Below are 22,682 nucleotides of genomic sequence, written 5' to 3' on the forward strand. Positions count from 1 at the left end.
AATATTTTCACGGAATTTAACATTTGGGACTTCGAAAAAATTGAGTTTTTATTCGTTTACTTGTATGAGCCAACACAAGAAGAATTTAAAAAAAAGGAGATAAAACAAGATTAACTTATTGGATAATAAAAGTTTGATGACCAAGAAATGTTGTTACAATAAAAGGACTTGGAGTTATTGGTAGATTTGATATAGAAGAAGAAAACAAGAAGCAAAGACAATTATTTAGTCGTACAAGCTTTTGACATAGACATTAAGTGATGATTAATGTCAAAAGCTTGTACAATTATCTAGTCCGCATAGATGGTTGAAATAACAAGTCTTACTCTTCTCAAATATTCTTGCATTTAATTGCTCTTTTCTCAATTTTTTTTTTTTTGGGTTTATTTAAAAATTATTTCAAGCATCTTGAAATTCTACTACATGCAATTATCTTCATGGAAAACTCTATTATTTCCTTTTCGGTCTTTCGTTTTCTTTCTCCTTCTTTTTAAGTAGGCGTTTGGACATAAGAATTGTAAAATTCAAAAAAATGATGAAAATATTTTTCAAGTAAAAATGATATTTGAAATTTAGAGTTAGTGTTTGAACATAAATTTTAGTTTAGGTTGTTTTTGAAGTTTTGTGAGTGATTTGAGTGAATTTTGAAAAACAGTTTTTTTGCAGTTTTTCAAATTTTCAAAAATTTCCAAAATGCATCTTCAAGTGAAAATTTTATGAACAAACACTGATTTCGAAAAAAAGTAAATTTTTTTTGAAAAAATCTTCAACCAGATTTTATGTCCAAACGGGCCCTAAGAGTATGCGCTTCAATTCACATTTTCCTTTACAGGGATTGGCCATATGATAAAACACAACCAGTGTTAGGGGTTGTTTGGTTACAGGGATTAGGGGTTATCCCAATATAAATTTGGGATTAAATTTGATCGTGAGTATTAGCTAAAATCAAAATAAAATTTATAACAAAATCATGGGATTATCTATCCCATATCGAATGTGGGATTATCTATCCTGGTTAGGATAACCTAGTTTTGAACCAAATGACGTATTGTACCTTTGTCTTTCTTGAGCTAATGCTTCATAGAAGTATGTGTTTATGTAATTAGGATTAGAATTTAGATAGAGAACTTAATTAACGAGCTTTTCATCGGGGGAATATATATAGAGAGAGATACATATATAAAATTATTGTTTCCCCTAGACATATAAAAAAACTAATTAACATTTGCTTGGACTTCATACATCTGAATTTGCCTTCCATTCAAGGGCTGTACTGGTCTTGCATTTCTCTTGCACCTCGAATCCAATGGAGCTCTCAAAGCTTCTACTTGCTCTCTTGATATTGATCTCACCTGCATTCACATTTTTTCCATCATTACATGAATACATTATTAGTGTAAATTAATTTGACAATGTGCACATGTAATTATTAAAAATTAGTTCTTCTTAACAACATCGGAAACAATCTCTCTGCCTTCCCAGGGTAGGGGTAAGACTGCGTACATCATACCCTCCACAGACCCAGTTGTGGGATTATACTGGGCGGTGGTTGATTGGTTAGTTCTTCTTAACTACGAACTATCTAGCTGTTCTTAATAACAACATACTCAGTGTGATCACAGAAGTAGGGTTTGGGAAGGATGGGGTGTATGTAGATCTTACCCTTACTTCATGTAAGGTAGAAGAGTTGTTTCCGATAGCCTATCTACCTTACACAATCTCATTAAAATATAATTTGTGTATTCTTACCTATAAAACTGTAACATGTTCAACCATCATGCCATTTCCTTGTGGTCTTGGTTCAACATTTTTCAATCAGTCCATATTTGATCTTATTCACTAATTCGGGTATGTTAAAAATAGCCATTTTTTATTCTTGTAATCATAAAATAGTCAGAGATTCAAAAGTTATTGAAAAACGGTCAATTTCTGAAATCCCATAAAAGTGTTACGGATTTCGAAAATCAGGACATTATCTTGAACTTTTTACTTGTTTAAGCTCGAAATTCATGACACTATCATGGTATTTCCGAATTAAAAGTGGCTACTTTTCAACCAATTTTTGGACACCGGCTATGTTAATAATCGATTCTAAAAGTGGCTAGTCCGTACAATCAGGCCTAAGATGTAGGGGCGGATCCAACGCATTATGTACGGGTTCACCAGAACATAATAGTTTTTCTCATACTTTATATATATATATATATATTAAATATCTATACATATTAAACACAGTGGCGGATCCAAGATTTTGTGCACGCGGGTTCAATCTTAAAAATACATAACTTTAGTCGTAAAATAATAATTGTCAAGTGGGTTCAAATAAAATATTTTTACAAAATTTATGCTGCTTTAATCGTAATTTATTCATATACACAGTATTATTTTTTGGTGAAGCGGGTTCAGCTGCACCACGTGCGTCCGCTACTGTTAAACTATATTTGAACCTAATTATCATTGTATATTAACTTGAGATCATTGTAAGTACCATATATAAACTTTAAATTCTAAATCTGTCTCTGCTAAGACGTGACACAATAATAACTTTGCTCATGTTACTAATTATTTACACTAACAAATGAAGCTCCAGTCTTTCAAGAAATAAAAAGAGAAAGGAAAATGTAGAAAGATAACTATACCTTGCCAAGGATGTGCCAAGAGACATTTTCAGAGCATGGAGGAGTAGTTAAAGAACCAGTATATGAGTAATATTTGTGTGTGTGTTTCCTTATTTCATGTGTGTCTATACTTCCCAGCTGAATCTGTGTTTCTTTCTGTGATGCCACGTCCCTTGCCAGCTCATTCAGTTTGTTTTGAAGCTAAACATAAATAGAAACAAACTCAACATATTAATCTTTTCTTTTTATTGTTTCCAATAGCATATATATTATTATGTATTTAAATATTTTAAACCATTAATTATTATGACTTATAATACTTTTAACATAATTTTTACTATATAAATTTTATTTTAAAAAATTTAACAATCCTGCATTCAAATAATAGTAGTCAAAATTATAAAATTTAAATCTCGAAAAATAAAAAGTATCACATAAATTAAAACAAATGAAATATTATATATGTTGTAGTACCTTGGTCATTAGGGGATCAGGATGGCCAATATGGAAGAGGGTTGCCAATACTGCTATACTATTATCTTCAGCAAAATGAACTAGATGAAGCTCCGCAGCATATCTGTAAAAACAATTTAACCTATTATTAAGATATATACTTCAGTCGACATATAATACTCCTTGAATTGCTATTGCACACACAAGACATCAAGCATCTTATTTTTTATATTTTATAAATTTAATTAGTGGTGTCGAGCCGTTTGACCTATAGGTCATATGTTCGGGCCGTGTAAGCAGCCACTAATGCTTACATTATGGTAGACTGTCTACATTATATTCTTTGGGTGCGGGACCGGTGATCCTTCTCTGGACCCTTTAATTAGTGGTGTCAAGGTCAAATTGTATGCGCCTTGACTATTCTACCGAATATTTACTACCTTTCACTAGTATATATATCGGATAACTCCGTCCACACTCAATTTTTTTTATCTTGATTGGGATTTTAACACCAATTTTCCAAATTTTTAACCACTTCATTAATCGTGAGGCCACACTCTTAATGCTTAATAACAAGAGAAAAAGTGCCTACTGAATCCCATCAAGTCGGTGTTCGGAAGGAGAATGCCAGTGCATTTGCTTCAAGTTGTAAGTTTTACCATCCACAACCAAAGTTCCTGCATTTTCCCCATATTTTATCTGCAACCATTGGTATCAATATCAGTCTCATAAGAAATTAGTAATAATGGAAAAAATTATCATGTCAATTATCCTAATAAGCACAAAAGATCAAAGATAGAAATAAAAGTAAAGAAAAACTAAAGAACATAGGGAAAAAAGTTCAAGGAAAAGAAGGGTAATTTCCTAATGAGACCTAAAAAAATGAACAAAAAGAAAAACAAGTTTCCTTTTTTGTTAGAGAAAAAGTGCTTTTAAATACTTATTTTTAAGCTAAAATGACAAAAACAAGGCAAAAGCCAAAAGTTAAAATTTCTAACTTATGACTTAAAAGTTATTTTGTCTTAAAAGTAATTTAAAATAAGGTTGTGCAAACAGGCTATTAGAAAACTAACCCCAACATTATAGCCATTATCAACCAAAGTAGCAACTTCAGAATGATTATATTGCATAATCAAGGGCTTCAAATTTTTGTTAATAACAAGATTAGCACTGTCAATATTTATTGGGGACTGAGATTTGCCAGTTGAGCAGGCCGAAAATGTTGGGTTCAACCTTCCCCAATTATTTGGGCCTATTGGGCCTGTGTAACCAAAATTGATTCTCAAAGCATCACCTAACCAAAAAAGAAAATTGTGTAAATTAATTAATACTAGAAGATTGCGCGACGGAAATGTTAAAAATAAAGCTCATATATTCTACGCAAAATACTAGTCCTTCGTCTTAATTTATGTGACATTGTTCGGATTTCGAGAATCAAACGAGTTTTTCATTGACCGTGAGCTTTTTCATATGATTTTTAAATATTTTTTGAATTGTTAAGTATTGTAACTTATAGTACTTATTACGTAGTTTTCAAATATGTAAATTTTATTTTAAAATATTTAAAGATTCTATGTCCGCATTCACAGTCAAAATTAAAAAGTTTAACTATCGAAAACCAAATTGTATCATATAAATTGGGACGACAGAGGGAGTAATTATGAAGAAATCAATAATCTTAATAGACCATGGTAGATTAATTATCAAAGAATGAGTATATATCAAAGATAAGGTGTCATTTAATTGTTTTTCAAGAATTGATTGGCCTTCATCTAAATTATGTACAATTCTTGGGGTCGCAGTATAAATGTTTTTGTCTAAATATTCTAAATATACAAGCAAAATTCTGTTATGGTAGAGGACAAAAACCTAAAGCAACGCTTTAGACAACTATGTCGTTTTGTTCTTTTAAAAGCATATCCTCATCACAAATTCGTCAAAGATTTTTCAACGATTAAAGCAAATAATAGTTTCCGAATAGGATGGTTTTATTACGTGTACTTCACTAATCTTTACTAAAATTTTAACAATACGGGAAATAGAAAGAAAAACAATCCTCAAGAAAATTAAGCACTTTATTTGATACTTTACTAGTTTAATAAAGCGGGGAAAAAACCCATTTTTATGAAGAATATATCCTACAAACTCTTTCTCCCTTGCTATCTCCTGAGTATTAAGAGTATCACTGTTAGCCTGTTTGATCAAGTTTCTCCAACGCCAAAACTAAAAAAATATTTTTTTATTTTTAAGTTGAAGTATTTATCTAAGTTTTTAAAAGAAAAAAAGTGTTTTTGATTAGTAGTAGAAGCAATTTTGGAGAAGCAGAAAAAGTAGCTGCTCCCCAAAAGCATTTTTTGAAAAACACTTTTGAGAAAAATACACTTAGAAGCATTTTTAAAAAGTTTGGCCAAATACACAATTGATGCTCAGAAATACTTTTCAAATTAACTAGTCAACAAATTATTTCTCACCAAAAGTACTTTTGAGAAAAAACACTTCTCAAAATAAACTGATTTTAGAAGTTTGGCCAAACGGGTTATATATATATATATATATATATATATATATATATATATCAAAAAGTGCAGTAAGACTTCTGTTTAAGAGCCGAGCTACATAGTCGTAAAGGGATTCAATTGAACCTCTTTTTACTTCAAAATTGTGCAAATATATAGGGCAAAAATGAATCTTTCTATGCATACAGATTGTTGAATACATAAGAAAAACTTTTAGTGTAATGATAATACATGTGGTTCAAAAATCAGTTTAAGTCAGAGTTCTGAAACTTTTAGTGAAGTGTATATTCTGGAGAGAAGACATGCATGCATATTGCATAAAGGGTTCAAGGAAGCACACATGAAAACCATCAAATATTAAAAACACAGAATACATTAAACGCCTCAAAAACTTGTCAAAAACTTTGATTTAAATACTTTAACTAAGGACCTGACCTATTGAACATTTCATCTACTACAAAAACAACAATAATATACTGTAGTACGATCTGGAAAAGGTATGCGGACCTTATTTTTATTTGGTGGAGTTAAAGAGACTATTTCCTATATACTCTCGACTCAAAAAAATATATTTTAAAGTAGGGTTAAAAAAGTGGCCATGTTGAAAGAAGTACAGTGAACTCTTATAGTAATATTTTTCTCTTCAAGAAAGAAGTACAGTGGACTTACCAGATGCAGTAGAGAATAGATTGAGCAGAAGAATTGCACATATATTGACCACCCAAACTAAAATTCCACCAACAGCAGCCATTGCTAATACAAAATTAAAAGACTTCTCTAAGATCAATTTCCTGAAAACCCAAAAACGAAGAATTTGAATGAAAAACCAAATCAAGAAAATTTTGTATGATTAAAGAGTTTTTTTGTAAGTTTCAAAGTGATTGCTTACAGAGTATGTCTGAGGCTAGAGATAACTCAATGTCTGTCCTTATTTATAAGCTCTACACAAACCTTTTACTATATCAGTAGTAGCCCATTATTTGCTTTTGCCTTTTTTGTTTGGAAATTCTTTTGTTTTTATTGAGGATATTATATTTCAACAAGTAAAAGCTTGACCTATTTTAACAAGTCATTTTAGAGTAGAATTTCTTGGATTATATCTTATCTTACTTTCGAAAACAACCTCTCTACCTTTATTGGGTAGGGTTAATGCTGCGTATACACTATTCTCCCAGACCCGTGGGTTTGCTGTTGTACTTGTATATCTTATCTGACTTAAATTACTCCATTTTTATCACCATTAACTAATTACATGATTATAGTTCGTTTCCTTCATCTCCTTCAACTAATAATAAATAAATAAATAATATGAAAAATCTTGGCGTAGCATGCAACATGGGCGAAGCTAGAAGACGGAAAGAGTTTCATCTGAAATCACTTTTTCGTAAAATTAGATGGTGTATATAAGGTCAAATCTGTTTTATGTATATATATTAGATATTAAATTCTCTTAGATTCTTCGTGTGTTTATTTTATTTATTTTTTAAATTTTTTTGGTAAAAATTCTGATATGCAATTGGCCAAACACCTAATATCACTTTGAAGAAGAGGGTCAACAAACCAATATTATCACAATCTTCAAGGGATTTTGTAAATTATTGAGAGGTGCATTTATCACTACTTGATTTGGAAATGTATATTAGAAGAAGGAATAAGAAATTTGTAAATTTCTGAGTTTTTATTTTTTTGGTAAATACAAGTATTGTTTTCTGAAAATTTGTTATCCATGACCCGTGACATTGAGCCAGTGAATTTTAAAACGGTATGTCTTTGGATAAAGAGAAATATTTTATTATTGTTACTGAGACAAACATTTCGAAAAAAATGTACATGTGATATCCCAATTGGCACTAATTAATATTGAATTTAATTTAAATATACTGATATTGTAAGAAATTTTTTCATATCAATATTTAACATGTAGCAAAACGTAACTTGCTTTATTTTTAAATTTACCAATCTCACTTTTAAGGACAATTACCAAATATGTAACCTTTTAGTATAAAATTTATTTATGTTGTCAATGTATAGACATTAAACTCATTAATAATTTGGTCGCCGACTTTCTTGGTTTACAAATACAACTAGAAAGAAAAAAAGGGAACGACGGAAAAGATGGATAAGGCGAGTGTTTTCGAAGAGAAAATCGTGAAGGAATATGATACGCGTATTATGATTTGAGTCTTGAAAATTATTTTAGAACTCAAAGGCCAAAAGAAAAATTAGTGGTTGCACCTTAAGAAAAGAAAGAAGAAGAAATAAGAAGGGTTAAGGAATTTGCCCTTTTGCCTTTTTTCTTTTAAAGTGGATAGTGACAACTACCTTCATCTTTGTTGCAGAAGCCACAAGTATCCACTATATAAAAAGTTGTGGCACATAGAAGACGTAAAAGGATTGGAATTGACAAGAAGAAATAGGCATCCAATTTCTTTTCTCATCGGAGAGGTTAATTTAATATTGGGCTAAATCAATGACATGATATTGTTCGCTTTAGGTTTTCAATCTTTTCAATTATCAATATGAGACTTTATTTGCATACCCAACAATCTTCCCGTCGAACTAAGTTCCATGTAGCCTATCACCACGATTCACGGGTCAATGTTTGAGATTTAGTGTGTCACCCACATTGTTAGAGTATTTGTGGCAAGCAAAGCCCGTAACTAGCTTTTTCTTGTGTGCGTGTCTCCAAGCTTGTAAGGGTAAGCAAACCGAGCCCCGCACCATCATCGTCATACTCGTTCCGCCGAACCTAGGCTATGATATCACTTGTATGGTTAAAACGGCCTAAAGTTGCTCTTAACATAGCGTAATATTGTCCGCTTTGGACCAAACCTGTACAGTTTCCCCCAAAAGGTCTCGCTATTAAGAAATCCCTACATCTTATATGTATGCCCCCAATCTTTTCAGTTACCAATGTAGAACCTTGTTCGCACACCCAACATTTAACTATTCATCATGATTTAAATTTTGCTTGATCTTTTTTTTTAATATCAAAATTAACTTTTCAATTGTTTTTTTAACAGTTTCACTTCTAAAACTACTAATATTACATACAATTAACTTAATATATTCTGTTATTGTGTTTTGCCAAATAGTGTCAAATAAAGATGGAGAGAGGGAGTACCAAATAATGTTTCTTTGAGAATCATATAGAACCTCCCTCGTGCTAGATCTATTTTTACTTACAGCAATGAATTACCAGTTCTTTTGTTGTTTATATGTTTTTAATTAAATATATTCTGTTTTTTTTCAGGAAAAAGTTAAGTGTGCGAAGAATCTAACCATTTCCCCCTCAGAATTTCTAAATTATAGTGCCAATTGGATAAGAAGGGTCCAAGATCTTCCAACTTGAATTTTGTTTTTGTGACAATTACAAATACAAATAATGCACCAACTAGAGATAGTTATAAGATATTATGTAGAGTTGGTCACGAGGATCCAAAGTTTCACATAAAATTCTTTTGGGTATATTGGACCTCATTTGTTTTTAAATGAGAAGGAAAATGGATCATAACCTAATTCGAACAAACTCGATCATAAACTTCAAGAATTAGCAAGTTTTAGTAAATAATTTGTTCACTCATTAATTCTTTTTCCCTTAAATAATGGTGGTGTACGGACTAACTTCTGCGTACAAAGTAGGGGTGAGTTATATATGCTTACAACCCACTCGTGAGATCACACCGACTATATTATTGTTACGTACTAACTTCTGCGCACCTCAATTATTAGATTAAGTACTTCCTCCGGTCCACTTTAATTGATTTTTGATCTTTTTTTGTGATTCACAATATTTAATTTTTTCATATATCAAGAAGGAATTAACTTCTTTTTCTCAAAGTTGCTCTTAGAGTAAAAAGCCTAGAAATATTTGTTGTATTTTCAATGAACATATTAAGGTTAATATAGTCAATTTAATTTATTAATTAATATTAAAAGTTGGATTTCTTAATATGTGTGATATAACAGTAAAAAAAAATCAATTAAAGTAGACCGGAGGAAGTACCTTCTATCTCCAACAAGCACAAGTTTCGAGTATATGTGTCCACTAAGTATAGGCAGAGGGAAAGAAATTATCTACTATATACATATTAAGTAATTCACCTTTCAACATTTAATAAATTTGACCATATTAAACTTAATTTGTTCATTGGAAATACAACAAAGACTCCTAGGCTCTTTACTCAAAGGATAACTTTATAAAAAATGAAGTTAATAACTTCTTGATATCTGAAAAAATCAAATATTGTGGACCGTAAAAAAAAGACCAAAAATCAATTAAAGTGGACGGAAAATAATCTCTTCGAAATTTGTACCGTAAGTTTTCACGTTTTCACTCACTACATAGACCGTTAGGCCACACTCTTAGGTGTAATTCACTGTGTTATTAAGTCGAGTACATCCACAACAACATTATTAGTATGTTATAAAAAAAAAAAGAAAGAACATTATTAGTATGTTATTAAGTCCGAGTTTTGGTTCTTAAAGGGGTTAAAACTTGTCTTCAGATGATTTTGTCAAGGCGACTGGACAAATCTTGAACGAGAAATAATCTAGGTTTCTGTAGCAGTTCATGGCCACAAATATTTCTATCTCAGCTGAAAGCCTGAAATTGACAACGAAAAGTTAGAACTGTGGGAGATGATGAAATCATAAGCCACTTCTTTATAGATAGGCTGACGGCACCAAGCATAAAAAAAATAAGAGACGTAACGTGCACCTAGAGGCTAATAGAATTCAATATATATTATATATGGAGTATATACATAAAAAAAAAAAAACTAATTTTGAGCGTGTATATATATATATATATATATATATAATATAACTTTTTCGACGAAGGGGTTTAAAACCTCTTTACACCCCTTAATTCTGCTCCTGAAAGGCATGTCAATTAATTTTGGCCCGAATTATATATAGAATTTAAAATATTTCAAAACATATAATGTATTAGATCTACACCATTGTTACAAAGAAATAGACAGTGCAATGGTGCTCCACTCGAAGATTTTGAATCCCGGATTTGCTAACTTTCTAGAATAATCAATCTAGTATATTATCAACCAGAGATGCTACCACTCAATAGCTGAAACAATATTAAACACCCATTCCATATAAGAAACCAAAGCAAATAAAGAACCAGTTGAGCACAATATTTGGATTTTACCAAAAATATTACTGAGAAGGGGAGTTTGGGCGTAACTGGTAAAGTTGTTGCCATGTGACCAGGAGGTCACGGTTTCAAACCGCGGAAACAGCCTCTTGCAAAAATACAGGATAAGGCTGCGTACAATAGACTCTTGTGGTTCGGCCCTTCCCTGGACCCGCGCATAGCGGGAGCTTAGTGCACCGGGTTGCCCATTTTTTACCAAAGTTATTATTGAATTATATGTATGTTGCGTACAATAGACCCTTGTGGTCCGGCCCTTCCCCGGACCCGCACATAGCGGGAGCTTAGTGCACCGAGTTGCCCATTTTTTACCAAAGTTATTATTGAATTATATGCATGTTGCAGTGGATTTCAGCATTGTTCACTCCACTGTTACTAGAAAGCTAAAATTAACTCAAACAAGATGCAATATATATTGCCATAGACACTTTTCGACCATTATTAATTTTTCTTTTTTTTAATTCTACTGTATCAATAAAAAAATATATCTAAAAGTTCTGGAGAACAAATGCAAGAAACTCAAAGTGACTAAGAGAATCCTAGAACAAACAAGAATAGAACAAAGTGTTGACAATGGTATCAGCTTGATCAGTAAGAAAGCAAAATGTAGGACCAGAAGGATTCAAAATGAGCATAAAAGTGCAAGCACTAAAAGCCACATTCTTAATCTTATAGCTACTCAAAGTGCAAGAACCATATCTTACCAAAAGATCACCATGCTTCAAAGTATAATACAGACTTTATGAATTGTGACAAAGTGGAGGAAGCCTGTCTTTGGACCATAGAACATGCTAGTCTCCCAACTTCCACGACAAATGGCTACTATTGACTTCCCTTTTTTCTTATGAGCTTCAAAATACTTTAGGAATCTCCATAGTCAACTAATGTTTTAACTTCAATACCACACAAGAGGGGTGATTTATGTGGTGTCCAATTTTTCACGTGCACAGATTATAAAAGGACCTGGTTTTTCTATGTGTTCCTTGTACTACTGTTGCGGAATAATAAATGCAGAAATTAAAGAACACAAGGATTTTTACATGAAAAATACCTGGCTCAAAAGGTGAAAAAAACCATGACCTACTTCCCAGTAGGATTTTTCCAAACTCTCTACTAAATCACTGAGCCAAAAACTGCATTTACAAAATACTTTTGTAAACCTAGGATTAACTCTAATCCCGTTGTGGCAACCAGCCTCTAACTGCTACAACAACTTTAAGTTAATTCTAACTTGAATACTCTGAGTACCTATTACAATTGCCTCTAGATAAAGTTGAAAGGTACAATCTGAAAACACCTACTACAATTGAACTAGAATAAAAGACAGACACTTGGAGCTGGTTCTTCTATCTGGTTCATATAGCTTCAGGTTTGCACACTTGAATCACACACAAACGGCTTACAAAATGCCTTGCTATTTTGCTCTAAATTCACGTTTAACTTCTGCTTTTGTGCGTTCCCTGTAGAGTGAGAACATCCTGTAATATATAGAGTTAATAGATGAAGAAATAACTAGAGTTCTAATGCTACTCTTCCTTGGTGGAAGAGTTCTAGTTAATCTCAACTCCTAACTCCTTCCTTATATTGGATAATGTTCTCGTTGAGTAAGGAGTCCTTCTCCTTATCAATTATGCAATCTTTTCGATCAGGAGATATCTATTATTATGCCAGATTTCGTTTATCTCCTGCATGTGCATCTCACGTGCTTTGAATCTTCCCGTGTCTATGCCTACCAGTGATGGACCTGGTTCATCCCTGAGTTCCTTTGTCAATCTTCAAAACTATCCTTTACTTGGGCCAACAAATTCCCCCTTTTTGATGATGACAATCTCTGTGCTTCCATAACCTTAGGGCCTGTTTCAACTTAGCCCAACATCAACACAATGTTAGAATAATTTTCACTTATCATCAAGGACCAGGTTCATCGGGTTATAAATATCACTGTTCAGAATACAAAGCATATTTTTTTCCCTTTTGGCATCATCGAAAAGTTGCATAAAAATGTGTGAAACCCAGATCTTAAAACTTACTCATGACCACTGAGGCTACTTCAAATGCATTCATGGATTAATTATCAATAATCAGGCTAAGAATTTAAACTATCAGAGAAATATAAACATACAGTTAGAGCAAAAACCAGCAGATTTCATGGATAGTCGATATGATTCTTCCACAAAACACAAAAAAAAAAATAAAAATACTGAAAACATGAGCAAAAACAAGAGATATCCCGAATCTGGGTCACTGAAATTTCGAGACTGGGCTAGGAAGTTAAGGCTTAGAAGAACTAGAGGCTTGATGTTTAGCTTGGAGAAGGTGCAACATGTTTTGAATAATTCCATCATTCTTTTCCTTTTCCTTTGCAAGTTCTGTTCGGAGAACATCTCTCTCAGATTCTACCTCAGCCAATCGTGTCTTTAGCCTTGCTATCTCAGCATCCTTTACCCCACTCTCATGCACCAAAGCTCCGACCTTGCTATTTACTGGTGTCCTTTTAGATGAACCAGGTTCATTGGGAGTGATATGGACTTCATAATCACAAGCGAGCAGGGTGTTAACCCCAAAATGGTCTTTGCTTGTAGCCATCTCCCACTTCTTCAGTGGCACCTTAAAATGAGCAAGAACAGCAGTGAGAATGAAGCCATAGGGAATTGCATGGGCTTTGGAGCCATTGATAACCCTATCAAGAAGTTGGATAATAAATTCAAGCCAATTGATCTGCCTCCCACTGTCCAGACATTCCATCAAAACCAAGTCCATGAAGTTGGCAATATGCCTCATTTCCTGCCTAGGCAGAATGCACTTGTTGATGAATTCAAACAATACCTTGTGTGTGTGTGGGGGGAGGGGGGGGGGGGGGGGGGCTTCATTTCACTTTTGTAGACAGCCTTGGGCTCACTTTCTTCTTCATTATCACAGAATTTTCTGGTGATGGTCAGGGCAGTAGGAAGGGTGTCTAGGCTTGGCCATTTCTGCCTTGTGTAATCATTGTACCCTTCAGAAGGTACAAGTAGCATGTCATCCAGCTCCTTTACATTAAAAGAAATATGTACCCCTTTCACCAGGCTGGTGACTCTTCCATCCTTTACCTCAGCATTGGCCATGAATTCAACAGTTTCATTCCTTGCCAGTCTTCCATCTATCTGAAGGACCATGTCCTTCCACCCTTGCACCTTTAATTTTTCCAGCAACATGACCATCCCTTCTTCCTCCAAATCCTTCAGGAGCCTACCCTTCAAGATAATTCGTTTGCCAAACTTGGCCAGTTTGTCCTTGTCACTGTCTGACTCATCCTCCTCTTCTTCACTACATTCTTTTTCTTCAGCAATTTTAACTTGTTTGGTTTTCACTGTAGACCTGGTACTTTTGGCCAAAGTAGATGGTTCATCAAGCTTGGGTACAGATGTAGACTTCTTAGAAGAAGTATTGGCTTTCTTGGGCTTAGGGGTCTAAACTTCTACCTCAATAGTCACTTGTTCACCTTGATGGACCAGGTCCATCTCATCCACATCAACAACCTCAACAGGCTCTACCACCTTTTCTTTCCCTTTGTCCATTCTTTTCTTCTTGCTTTCATCTAAAGCTTTCTGCAATTCCTCCTCACTCTACTTTAGTTGACTTCTGGTGGCTCTTCCTCGTGAGGGAGGACTCTCCACAGTGTTGGAAGGGGCAACTTTTCTTTTCTTGTTAGCCCTAGCAGTTCCATGGGTCTTAGCTTTGGAAGTTTTCTTCTTCTTGGGATTGTAACTGTCTCCTACTTTTTTCAATAGTTCTGCGAGGGTTTCTTCAACTGATGAACCAGGTTTATCTACATTTTGCCCAAGTTGAACCAGCCCTTCAGCGGCTTCTCCAGACACACTTCCCCCTATTTTATTGACACTTTCCTCCACTTTATCTACTCCAGAAATAACCATTCTACCTATATCAGAAGTGGGTGAAAAATCAACCACTCTTTTACCCATTCCCTTTTCGTCACTACAAGCACCCTCACTCTCTTTTTATTTTTTATTTTTTATTTTTACCACCTCTCCTTCTGGACTCAGAAATTTCTACATCCACCACAGATCCAACCAAAATAAACCTATTCTCCAGATTTTCAGCCAACTTAGAAATGACCACAGTAGTAATATTTGGGCTAGAGGTTACCTGTTCAGTATCAGAAGACCCAGTTTCTTCACCCACAGTCGCAGACTTGAAAGAGTCATCAGAGTTCTGGGGTTCTTGGTTTTGGCTAGCTGTTAGTTGTGCGTTTAATTTCTTTGATAACGCACTTCCAGCCACAGTCTTGCGAGCACGTATTTTTACTCTTCTTTTCTTAGGCTGAGGGGTGGTTGAAGATGAGGAGCCTGGTGGGGGTGTACCGGGGTTATCAGAAGGGTTAGTCATTATGTGCTTGGTTCTGGAAGAAGGAAGAGAGGTAGATTGAAAATTGGAGAATGAAATAAGATGGAAAGACTTTTCGACGGTTTGAGAATTATGAAGAGAAGGCAGAGAAGATGATGATCAATTTAATGAAAGGGGGTTAATTAATGGGTAGTGGTAGGCTCATCAGAACCAAGGGGGTAATTAGAACCAAGGTGGTAGGCTAAAATGTCAGTTTTGAATAGACAGTGGAGTCTTCCCCAGAATCTAGGTGTTTTAATTTGGTTAGGATTCTCTTGAACGGAACTGGTTCAATTTAATTGGATAAGTTTAAGAGAAATTTGAACTTGGGTATAACTCTGTTCATGATTCAAATATTATTATTTCAAATCAGCAGTAGATAAGGCCACTGAATTTTGCTTTTTGGTGGCCCAAGACGCAAGACATGAGCCAAGAAAGTGTGCCATACCTGAGGTGCTCTTTCTATCTACAAGAAAACCTGTATAATTAGCATCAGCATATCCCACAAGATTGAAATTACTACCTTTGGATACAAAAGACAAAGATCAGTGGTGCCTTTTAGATATCTCAAAATTCTCTTGACAACCGTCAAGTGAGACTCCTTCGGATTTGCCTGAAATCTTACACAAAAGTCTATACTGAAAACAATGTCAGGTCTACTAGCAGTGAGATACAACAACGAGCCAATCATTCCCCTATACAACTTTTGATCAACAGATGAACCAGGTTCATCTATATCCAACTTTGTAGTTATTGCAATAGAAGTGTCAATTTCTTTGGAGTCTTCCATTTTAAACCTTTTAAGCAACTCTTTTACATACTTTTGTTGATGGATCATAGTTCCATTTGAATTTTGTTTAATTTGTAAGCCTAAAAAGAAATTAAGCCCACCCATCATGCTCATTTCAAATTTACTCCCCATTAGTTTAGCAAATTCTTTACTTAACTTATTAGTAGTTGCTCCAAAGATTATATCATCAACATATATCTGAACTAGCAGGAGATCTTTACCTTTTTCCTTCAAGAACAAAGTATTGTCAATTTTACCTCTCTTGTAGTCATGCTCAAGCAAAAACTTTGATAATCTTTCATACCATGCTCTTGGCGCCTGCTTGAGCCCATAAAGTGCTTTGTCAAGTTTGTACACATGATCAGGACTCTCCTTGCTTTCAAACCCCGGAGGTTGCTTGACAAACATTTCTTCCTTTAGATAGCCATTGAGGAAAGGACTCTTGACATCCATCTGGTGGAGGGTGAATTCCATGTAAGCAGCAAAGGCTATAAGGAGTCTTATTTCTTCCAACTGGAGCAAAGGTTTCATCATAGTCTATGCCCTCCTCCTGGCTATATCCTTGAACCACCAATCTTGCCTTGTCCCTATTAACAGTACCATCTTCATCAAGTTTGTTTCTGAAGACCCATTTTGTGCCAATTACTGATCTGTCCAGGGGTCTTGGTACCAGATACCAAACTTGACTCCTTTCAAATTGGTTGAGTTCATCCTGCATTGCATTTACCCAGTCTGCATCTTGCAAAGCCTCAACAACATTTTTAGGTTCAATAAGGGATAAGAAAGCATCAAAAGCGCAAAGATTCTTTAATGAAGATTTAGTTTTGATTCCAGAGGTTGGATAAGTAATTATGTTCTCAATGGGATGTGAACTTTGATACTTGTAAGGTTTCACAACCAACTGGTTTCCTCTTGATGTTCCTTCAGTGTTTTGTTGTTGTGTAACAAGTTTATGGACAGGTTCCATTGAGGTTTGGGGATCATTTCCTCTTTGTTCTGTTCCCCCTGTCATGTTGCTTTGGGTGGAAGAACCTGTTCCATCACCTGTTCCTTCTTCCAGTGCAGCTTCAGTCTGGGTTGTAGTTTCATTTAAGTTTCTTACCAGCCCAATTGCTTCATCATCATGTTCCTGTCTCTCAGAAAGAATGTTAGTTTCATCAAAAATCACATGAACACTTTCTTCAACACACATAGTTCTTTTGTTATAGACTTTATAGGCTTTGATATGTGAAGAATATCCCAAAAATACTCCCTCATCACTTCTGGAATCAAACTTGCCTAGGGAGTATTTACTATTGTTGTGTACAAAGCACTTGCATCCGAATATCCTAAGATGTGATATATTTGGTTTCTCCCTTTAAGTAACTCATAGAGAGTCTTCTAAACAAGAGGTCTAGTCATGCATCTATTTATGATGTAGCATGCAGTATTTACAGCTTCTGCCCAGAAGCTATGTGGCAGTTTACTAGAAAGAAGCATAGTCCTAGCTATATCTTCAAGTGTCCTATTCTTTCTTTCAACTACTCCATTTTATTGTGGAGTCCTAGGAGCAGAAAAATTGTGATCTATGCCATGCTCATTACAAAATTCAGCAAATTTAGCATTTTCAAATTCAGTACCATGATCAGACCTTATTGATGCAAGTTGATTACCTAGTTGTTTCTGAGTTTTTCTAACAAAAAAAGTGAACATGTCAAATGCTTCATCTTTTGATGTTAAAAATAATGTCCAAGTAAACCTAGAGTAATCATCAACAAGTACCATCACGTATCTTTTACTACCTCTGCTTAATATTTTCATTAGACCACAGAGATCCATATGGACCAGTTCCATCATTCTGGTGGTACTTACCACTTTCTTGCATTTAAAGGAGGATCTTACTTGCTTCCCCCTTGCACAAGTCTCACAAAATTTTTCTTCCTTGAACTTGATGTTAGGCAGTCCGATCACCAATTCCTTGGAGACTAATTTGTTGAGTTGACTCAGACTTGCATGTCCAAGTCTCTTGTGCCAAAGTAGGGGATCATTGTCCAACACACTTAAGCAAGTGAGTTCATTTTCTGATAATGTGGACAGATCTACAATATATATATATATATATATATATATATATATATATATATATATATATATATATATATATATATATATATATATATATATATATATATATATATATATATTGTTCACTCTTTTTTCCTGTAAAACAATCTTGTCAGTGGTAAGATTAATCACAAAGCATTTAGTAGAGGTGAATGCTATCAAGTTACCTCTATCACACAGTTGTGATACACTAATTAGACTGTATTTTAGGCTGTTTATAAAATAGACATTCTCAATCGAGTGAGAGTCAGTCTTACCTACCTTATCAACCCCAATGATCTCACCTTTCTTCCCATTTCCAAAGGAGACATTACCTCCTTTGAGGTTCTCAAGTGAAAGGAACTGGTTCTTGCTTCCTGTCATGTGCTTTGAGCAGCCACTATCCATGTACCATATTTGGCTGCTCCCCTTCACTTGGACCTGCAAAAGGAAATCAGGGGTTAGTCTTAGCAACCCAAACTAGTTTGGGTCCCTTTCTATAGGCAAAAGGATGAATCAAATTCCTTTTAGCCCAACCTGACAGCCTATTTTTCCCTTGAAATAACTTTTTATTCTTTTGACTAGCCTTTTCTTTTGCAGTGAATTCACTTTTATAGTGACCAGTCTTACCACAATGTGTGCAAATTTTGTTCTCAGAAAGTATGAGATACTTGCTTTTGGGATCCCATTTAGGTAGCAGATTCCCAAAGCCAATTCCTCTTCTATTGCTACTGCGATGTTCCTGTAGCCATGACAGTGCATCGGAGGACCTATTCCATTTACAAGTTCTGTCTAGTTCATGCTTGACCTTGCCTTGATCCTCTGTCAAAATTCTTACCTGCTCATCTTTCTTATACAACTCATCTTTTAGTTTACCTATATTTTCTTCTAGAGTGAGTTGTGTGCAATCAGTTGTCTTCTTACTTGTTCCTAATTTCAGTTTTAGGTTTTCAGATCTAAGTTCTAAGACATTTGATTCAAATGCATGAACCTGATTCTTTAGTGCAGTATTTTCACTTACAGTCTCACTAACTCTAAGTTCCAGGTTCTTACACTTTGCTTTTAAAATCACACATTCCTTAGACAGCTGTTTCTTTTCATTGTTTATATCCTCAGATTCATCAATGAAATCTAGAAGTAACTCAGATAGCCTTTCTTTAGACAAAAACTTAATCTTGTCTTTTAGATGTATTATACTAACTTCAGATTCTTCATCGGATTCTCCAATTTCCATACGTGCTTGTTCATCTTCATCTTCATCATCTGAGTTCTCATCTGAGCTTTCTCCCCAAGCAGCAACCATAGCCTTTGTTGATCCTTTGTTCTTCTTGGGATGAACCTGTTCCTTCTTCCTGTTTCTTCGTTCAGCTCTTTCCTTCTTCCATTCAATTTCCCATTGAGGGCATTTTTTGATGTGGTGATCAGTCTTCCCACACTTATAGCAGCCCTCATTGGTCTGTTTTTCAGGAACCCTTGGTTTGCTGTAGCCTCCACTTATTGAAGAACCCTTTCCTCTCATTAGGTACTTTTTGAAGTTCTTTGTGATCATAGCCATTTCATCATCTTCTAGATCAGAACCTTCAGTGATTCTGAGTGCCAGACTCCTTTCCTTCTTGGGTACATCCATCTTTATGGTTTGCCCTCTAAGTTCATAAGCAATGAGATTTTCAATTAGCTCATCCAACCTAAGAGTGACAATGTTCTTTGATTCCTGAATGGCAATGATTTTGCTCTCCCAAGTAACTGGCAGAACCCTTGTCAGAGTCTTCTCAACTCTGTCTTCTTCAGAAATAATCCTTCCAAGAGACTTAAGTTCATTTGTCAGTGTGGTGAATTTTGTATACATCTCCTGGATGGTTTCCCCTTCCTTCATGGTGAAATTCTCATATTGAGAATATAGTAGTGTTCCTCTGGACCTCTTCACTTGAGGTGTTCCTTCATGGGCCACTTGCAAAGTGTCCCAGATTTCCTTAGCAGTGGTACAACTTTGGATTCTACTGTACTCATCTGGACCGAGTCCACAAATAAGCCATTTTTTGGCTTTATCATTCTTCTCCCATTTCCTCAAGTCATCAACAGTGCAGTCAACTCTTGTTTTTTTGGAACCTCTTCTCCTTCGGCATTTATCTTCATGGTAGCTAGTGGACCATCTGTGACAATGTCCCATAGCTCATAGTCTTCTTCTATGATGTGATCTCTCATCCTGTTTTTCCACCAAGAGTAATACTGGCCGTTGAAGAGTGGTGGCCTAGCAGTGGATTACCCTTCCCATTTTTCAGGTGGTGCACTCATCTTGATCTTCTCCTAAGGTGTTAGCCTCTTCAAGGATAACCTGCTCTGATACCAATTGATGTTTTAACTTCAATACCACACAGGGGGGGAGGGGGGAGATGATTTGTGTGGTGTATAATTTTTCGCGTGTACAGATTATAGAAGGACATGGTTCTTCTATGTGTTCCTTATACTACTGTTGCAGAATAATAAATGCAGAAATTAAAGAACATAAGGATTTTTACGTGGAAAATACCTGGCTCAAAAGGTGAAAAAAATCACGACCTACTTCCAGTAGGATTTTCCCAAACTCTCCACTAAATCACTGAGCCAAAAACTGCATTTACAAAATACTTTTGTAAATCTAGGATTAACTCTAATCCCATTGTGGCAACCAACCTTTAACTGTTGCGACAACTTCAAGTTAACTCTAACTTGAATACTCTGAGTACCTATTACAATTGCCTCTAGATAAAGCTGAAAGGTACAATATGAAAATACCTACTACAATTGAACTAGATAAAAGACAAACACTTGGAGCTGGTTCTTCTATCTGATTCATGTAGTTTCAGGTTCGCACACTTGAATCACACATAAACTGCTTGCAAAATGCCTTGCTATTTTGCTCTCAATTCACGTTTAACTTCTACTTTTGTGCATTCCCTATAGAATGAGAACATCCTGCAATATATAAAGTTAGTAGATGAAGAAATAACTAGAGTTCTAATGCTACTCTTCCTTGGTGCAAGAGTTCTAGTTAATCTCAACTCCTAACTCCTTCCTTATCTTGGATAATGTTCTCGTTGGGTAAGGAGTCATTCTCCTTATCAATTATGCAATCTTTTCGATCAGGAGATATCTATTATTATGCCATATTTTGTTTATCTCCTGCATGTGCATCTCACGTGCTTTGAATCTGCCCGTGTCTATGCCTACCAGTGATGGACCTGGTTCATCCCTGAGTTCCTTTGTCAATCTTCAAAACTATCCTTTACTTAGGCTAATATCAACTATGATAAGATTTTAACTATGTTGCGCCCAAAATGCTACCGTACCCGTGTCGGATCCTCCAAAAATGCACTACTTTTTGAGGATCCGCACGCACCCGGTGATATTTTTGGAGATTCTCACGAGCAATATAGCATTTTAAGCCCCCATCTCAAAGCAAGGTGCAATCAAGGATAATTGCAGTGCCACACACTCTTGTTATGAGAATCCTTAACTTAAAGGATTATAAAAGATAGTACTATAATGTGTTCCTACTTTTATCAATATTCCTTGTTTACCGGTTCATCAGCCTATGTTTCGAAGACACTAAAAAATTTCCTTCATAAAAAATAATTCTATAGTGCAAAAGTGTAAAATAGTGCTTTGGGCCAATATTCAATCAGAGTCGTATCAATCAGAGAAAAGACCCACCAAGAGAAGTGCTTTGCTTGTTCTGATACAATATTGGTCTCTTATACCTATGAAGCATCTCTCTATTTTCCTTTAATATAGGTAGGCACCAACAGATGAATAAACTACAAAAAGAACAACAACAAACCCAGTGTAATCTCATAAGTAAGGTATGAGCAGAGTAATGTGTACATAGACCTTACCCTACCTTGTGAATGTAGAGAGGTTGTTTCCGATAGACCCTTGGCTCAAGGAACAATGAAAAGGAAGCAACAAACAATAAAAACTACAAGAAATAACAAAGACACAACGTATAATAACAATGATCTAGAAATAAGAAATACAAAAATAGTACTAATACTGCTGGTGAAAATAAAGTATGTGAGAATATGAAAAAGGTCAAGAGAATTACAGAACAGGAAATTATATGTTGCATCAGTTATGTAGAATAACTATAATGCAAGCTCATAATCTTGGCTGATTGTAATTGATCACGCCTAACTATGCCTTATAAAAAGGATTAAGCGGTCGTTGCAAATATAATCCGGTTTACAAGTCCGAAGTCGAATCCCACAGAGAACTAAGGTTTAGCTATAGCTGTTCAATAATGCTAAGAAACACAAGCCCAAACAATTTCCTAATTATAGAGATTATAATATTTATTTCTAATTAATTAACTAACAACTATTATAAAGCAGTAAAATTATCAACTAACAAGGACGAAATTTGAGACAAGACTACAAATGTCTAGAGTTATGATTTTTCCAATTGTCGAAATCCTTCCCGCTATGCCTTCTAAAATTTAGCCTAAGTTTTCTTACCGATCATGAGCGCTCTGAGTGTCGTAATTCTCTTCCGAGTAACTACCATAATTTACTATACATATTCTTCCGAATTACGCTAGCTGGCACTAAGTACGGCTCGCTCGGAACCCACCAAAATTTTGTTATTACTAATCACACCTTTAAATCCTTCGTATTGATCCCTCATATACGTTAAGA

The 22,682-nt window shown here is 34.8% G+C and overlaps 1 protein-coding gene across 2 annotated transcripts; it reads right to left on the reverse strand.

The window, feature by feature from the left end:
- Positions 1-1,114: 1,114 nt before the first annotated feature.
- LOC107804047 (alpha carbonic anhydrase 1, chloroplastic) lies at positions 1,115-6,588 on the reverse strand. Of its 2 annotated transcripts, XM_016627862.2 has the most exons (7): positions 6,477-6,588; positions 6,257-6,378; positions 4,145-4,365; positions 3,664-3,770; positions 3,093-3,195; positions 2,640-2,819; positions 1,115-1,352 (listed from the first exon to the last, which is right to left on the reverse strand). In XM_016627862.2, exons 2-7 carry the CDS (start codon positions 6,336-6,338, stop codon positions 1,215-1,217), a joined length of 831 nt encoding a protein of 276 aa, XP_016483348.1. In that variant the 5' UTR covers positions 6,339-6,378; positions 6,477-6,588; the 3' UTR covers positions 1,115-1,214. The 2 variants fall into 2 exon arrangements, with proteins under 2 accessions (XP_016483348.1, XP_016483347.1); XM_016627861.2 differs by lacking the exon at positions 6,477-6,588 and having other exon boundaries at positions 6,257-6,470.
- Between the last annotated feature and the right edge of the window lie 16,094 nt (positions 6,589-22,682).

The sequence above is a fragment of the Nicotiana tabacum genome, chromosome 10 (assembly GCF_000715075.1).
Source record: "Nicotiana tabacum cultivar K326 chromosome 10, ASM71507v2, whole genome shotgun sequence".
Taxonomy (NCBI): Eukaryota; Viridiplantae; Streptophyta; class Magnoliopsida; order Solanales; family Solanaceae; genus Nicotiana; species Nicotiana tabacum.

Coding starts and splice junctions, on each gene's coding strand:
- LOC107804047 (XM_016627862.2), bottom strand. CDS start 6,338: ATGGCTGCTGTTGGTGGAATTTTAGTTTGGGTGGTCAATATATGTGCA. Junction 4,366..6,256: donor TCTATTCTCTACTGCATCTG/GTAAGTCCACTG, acceptor TTTTTTGGTTAG/GTGATGCTTTGAGAATCAAT. Junction 1,353..2,639: donor CTTGGCACATCCTTGGCAAG/GTATAGTTATCT, acceptor ATGTGAATGCAG/GTGAGATCAATATCAAGAGA.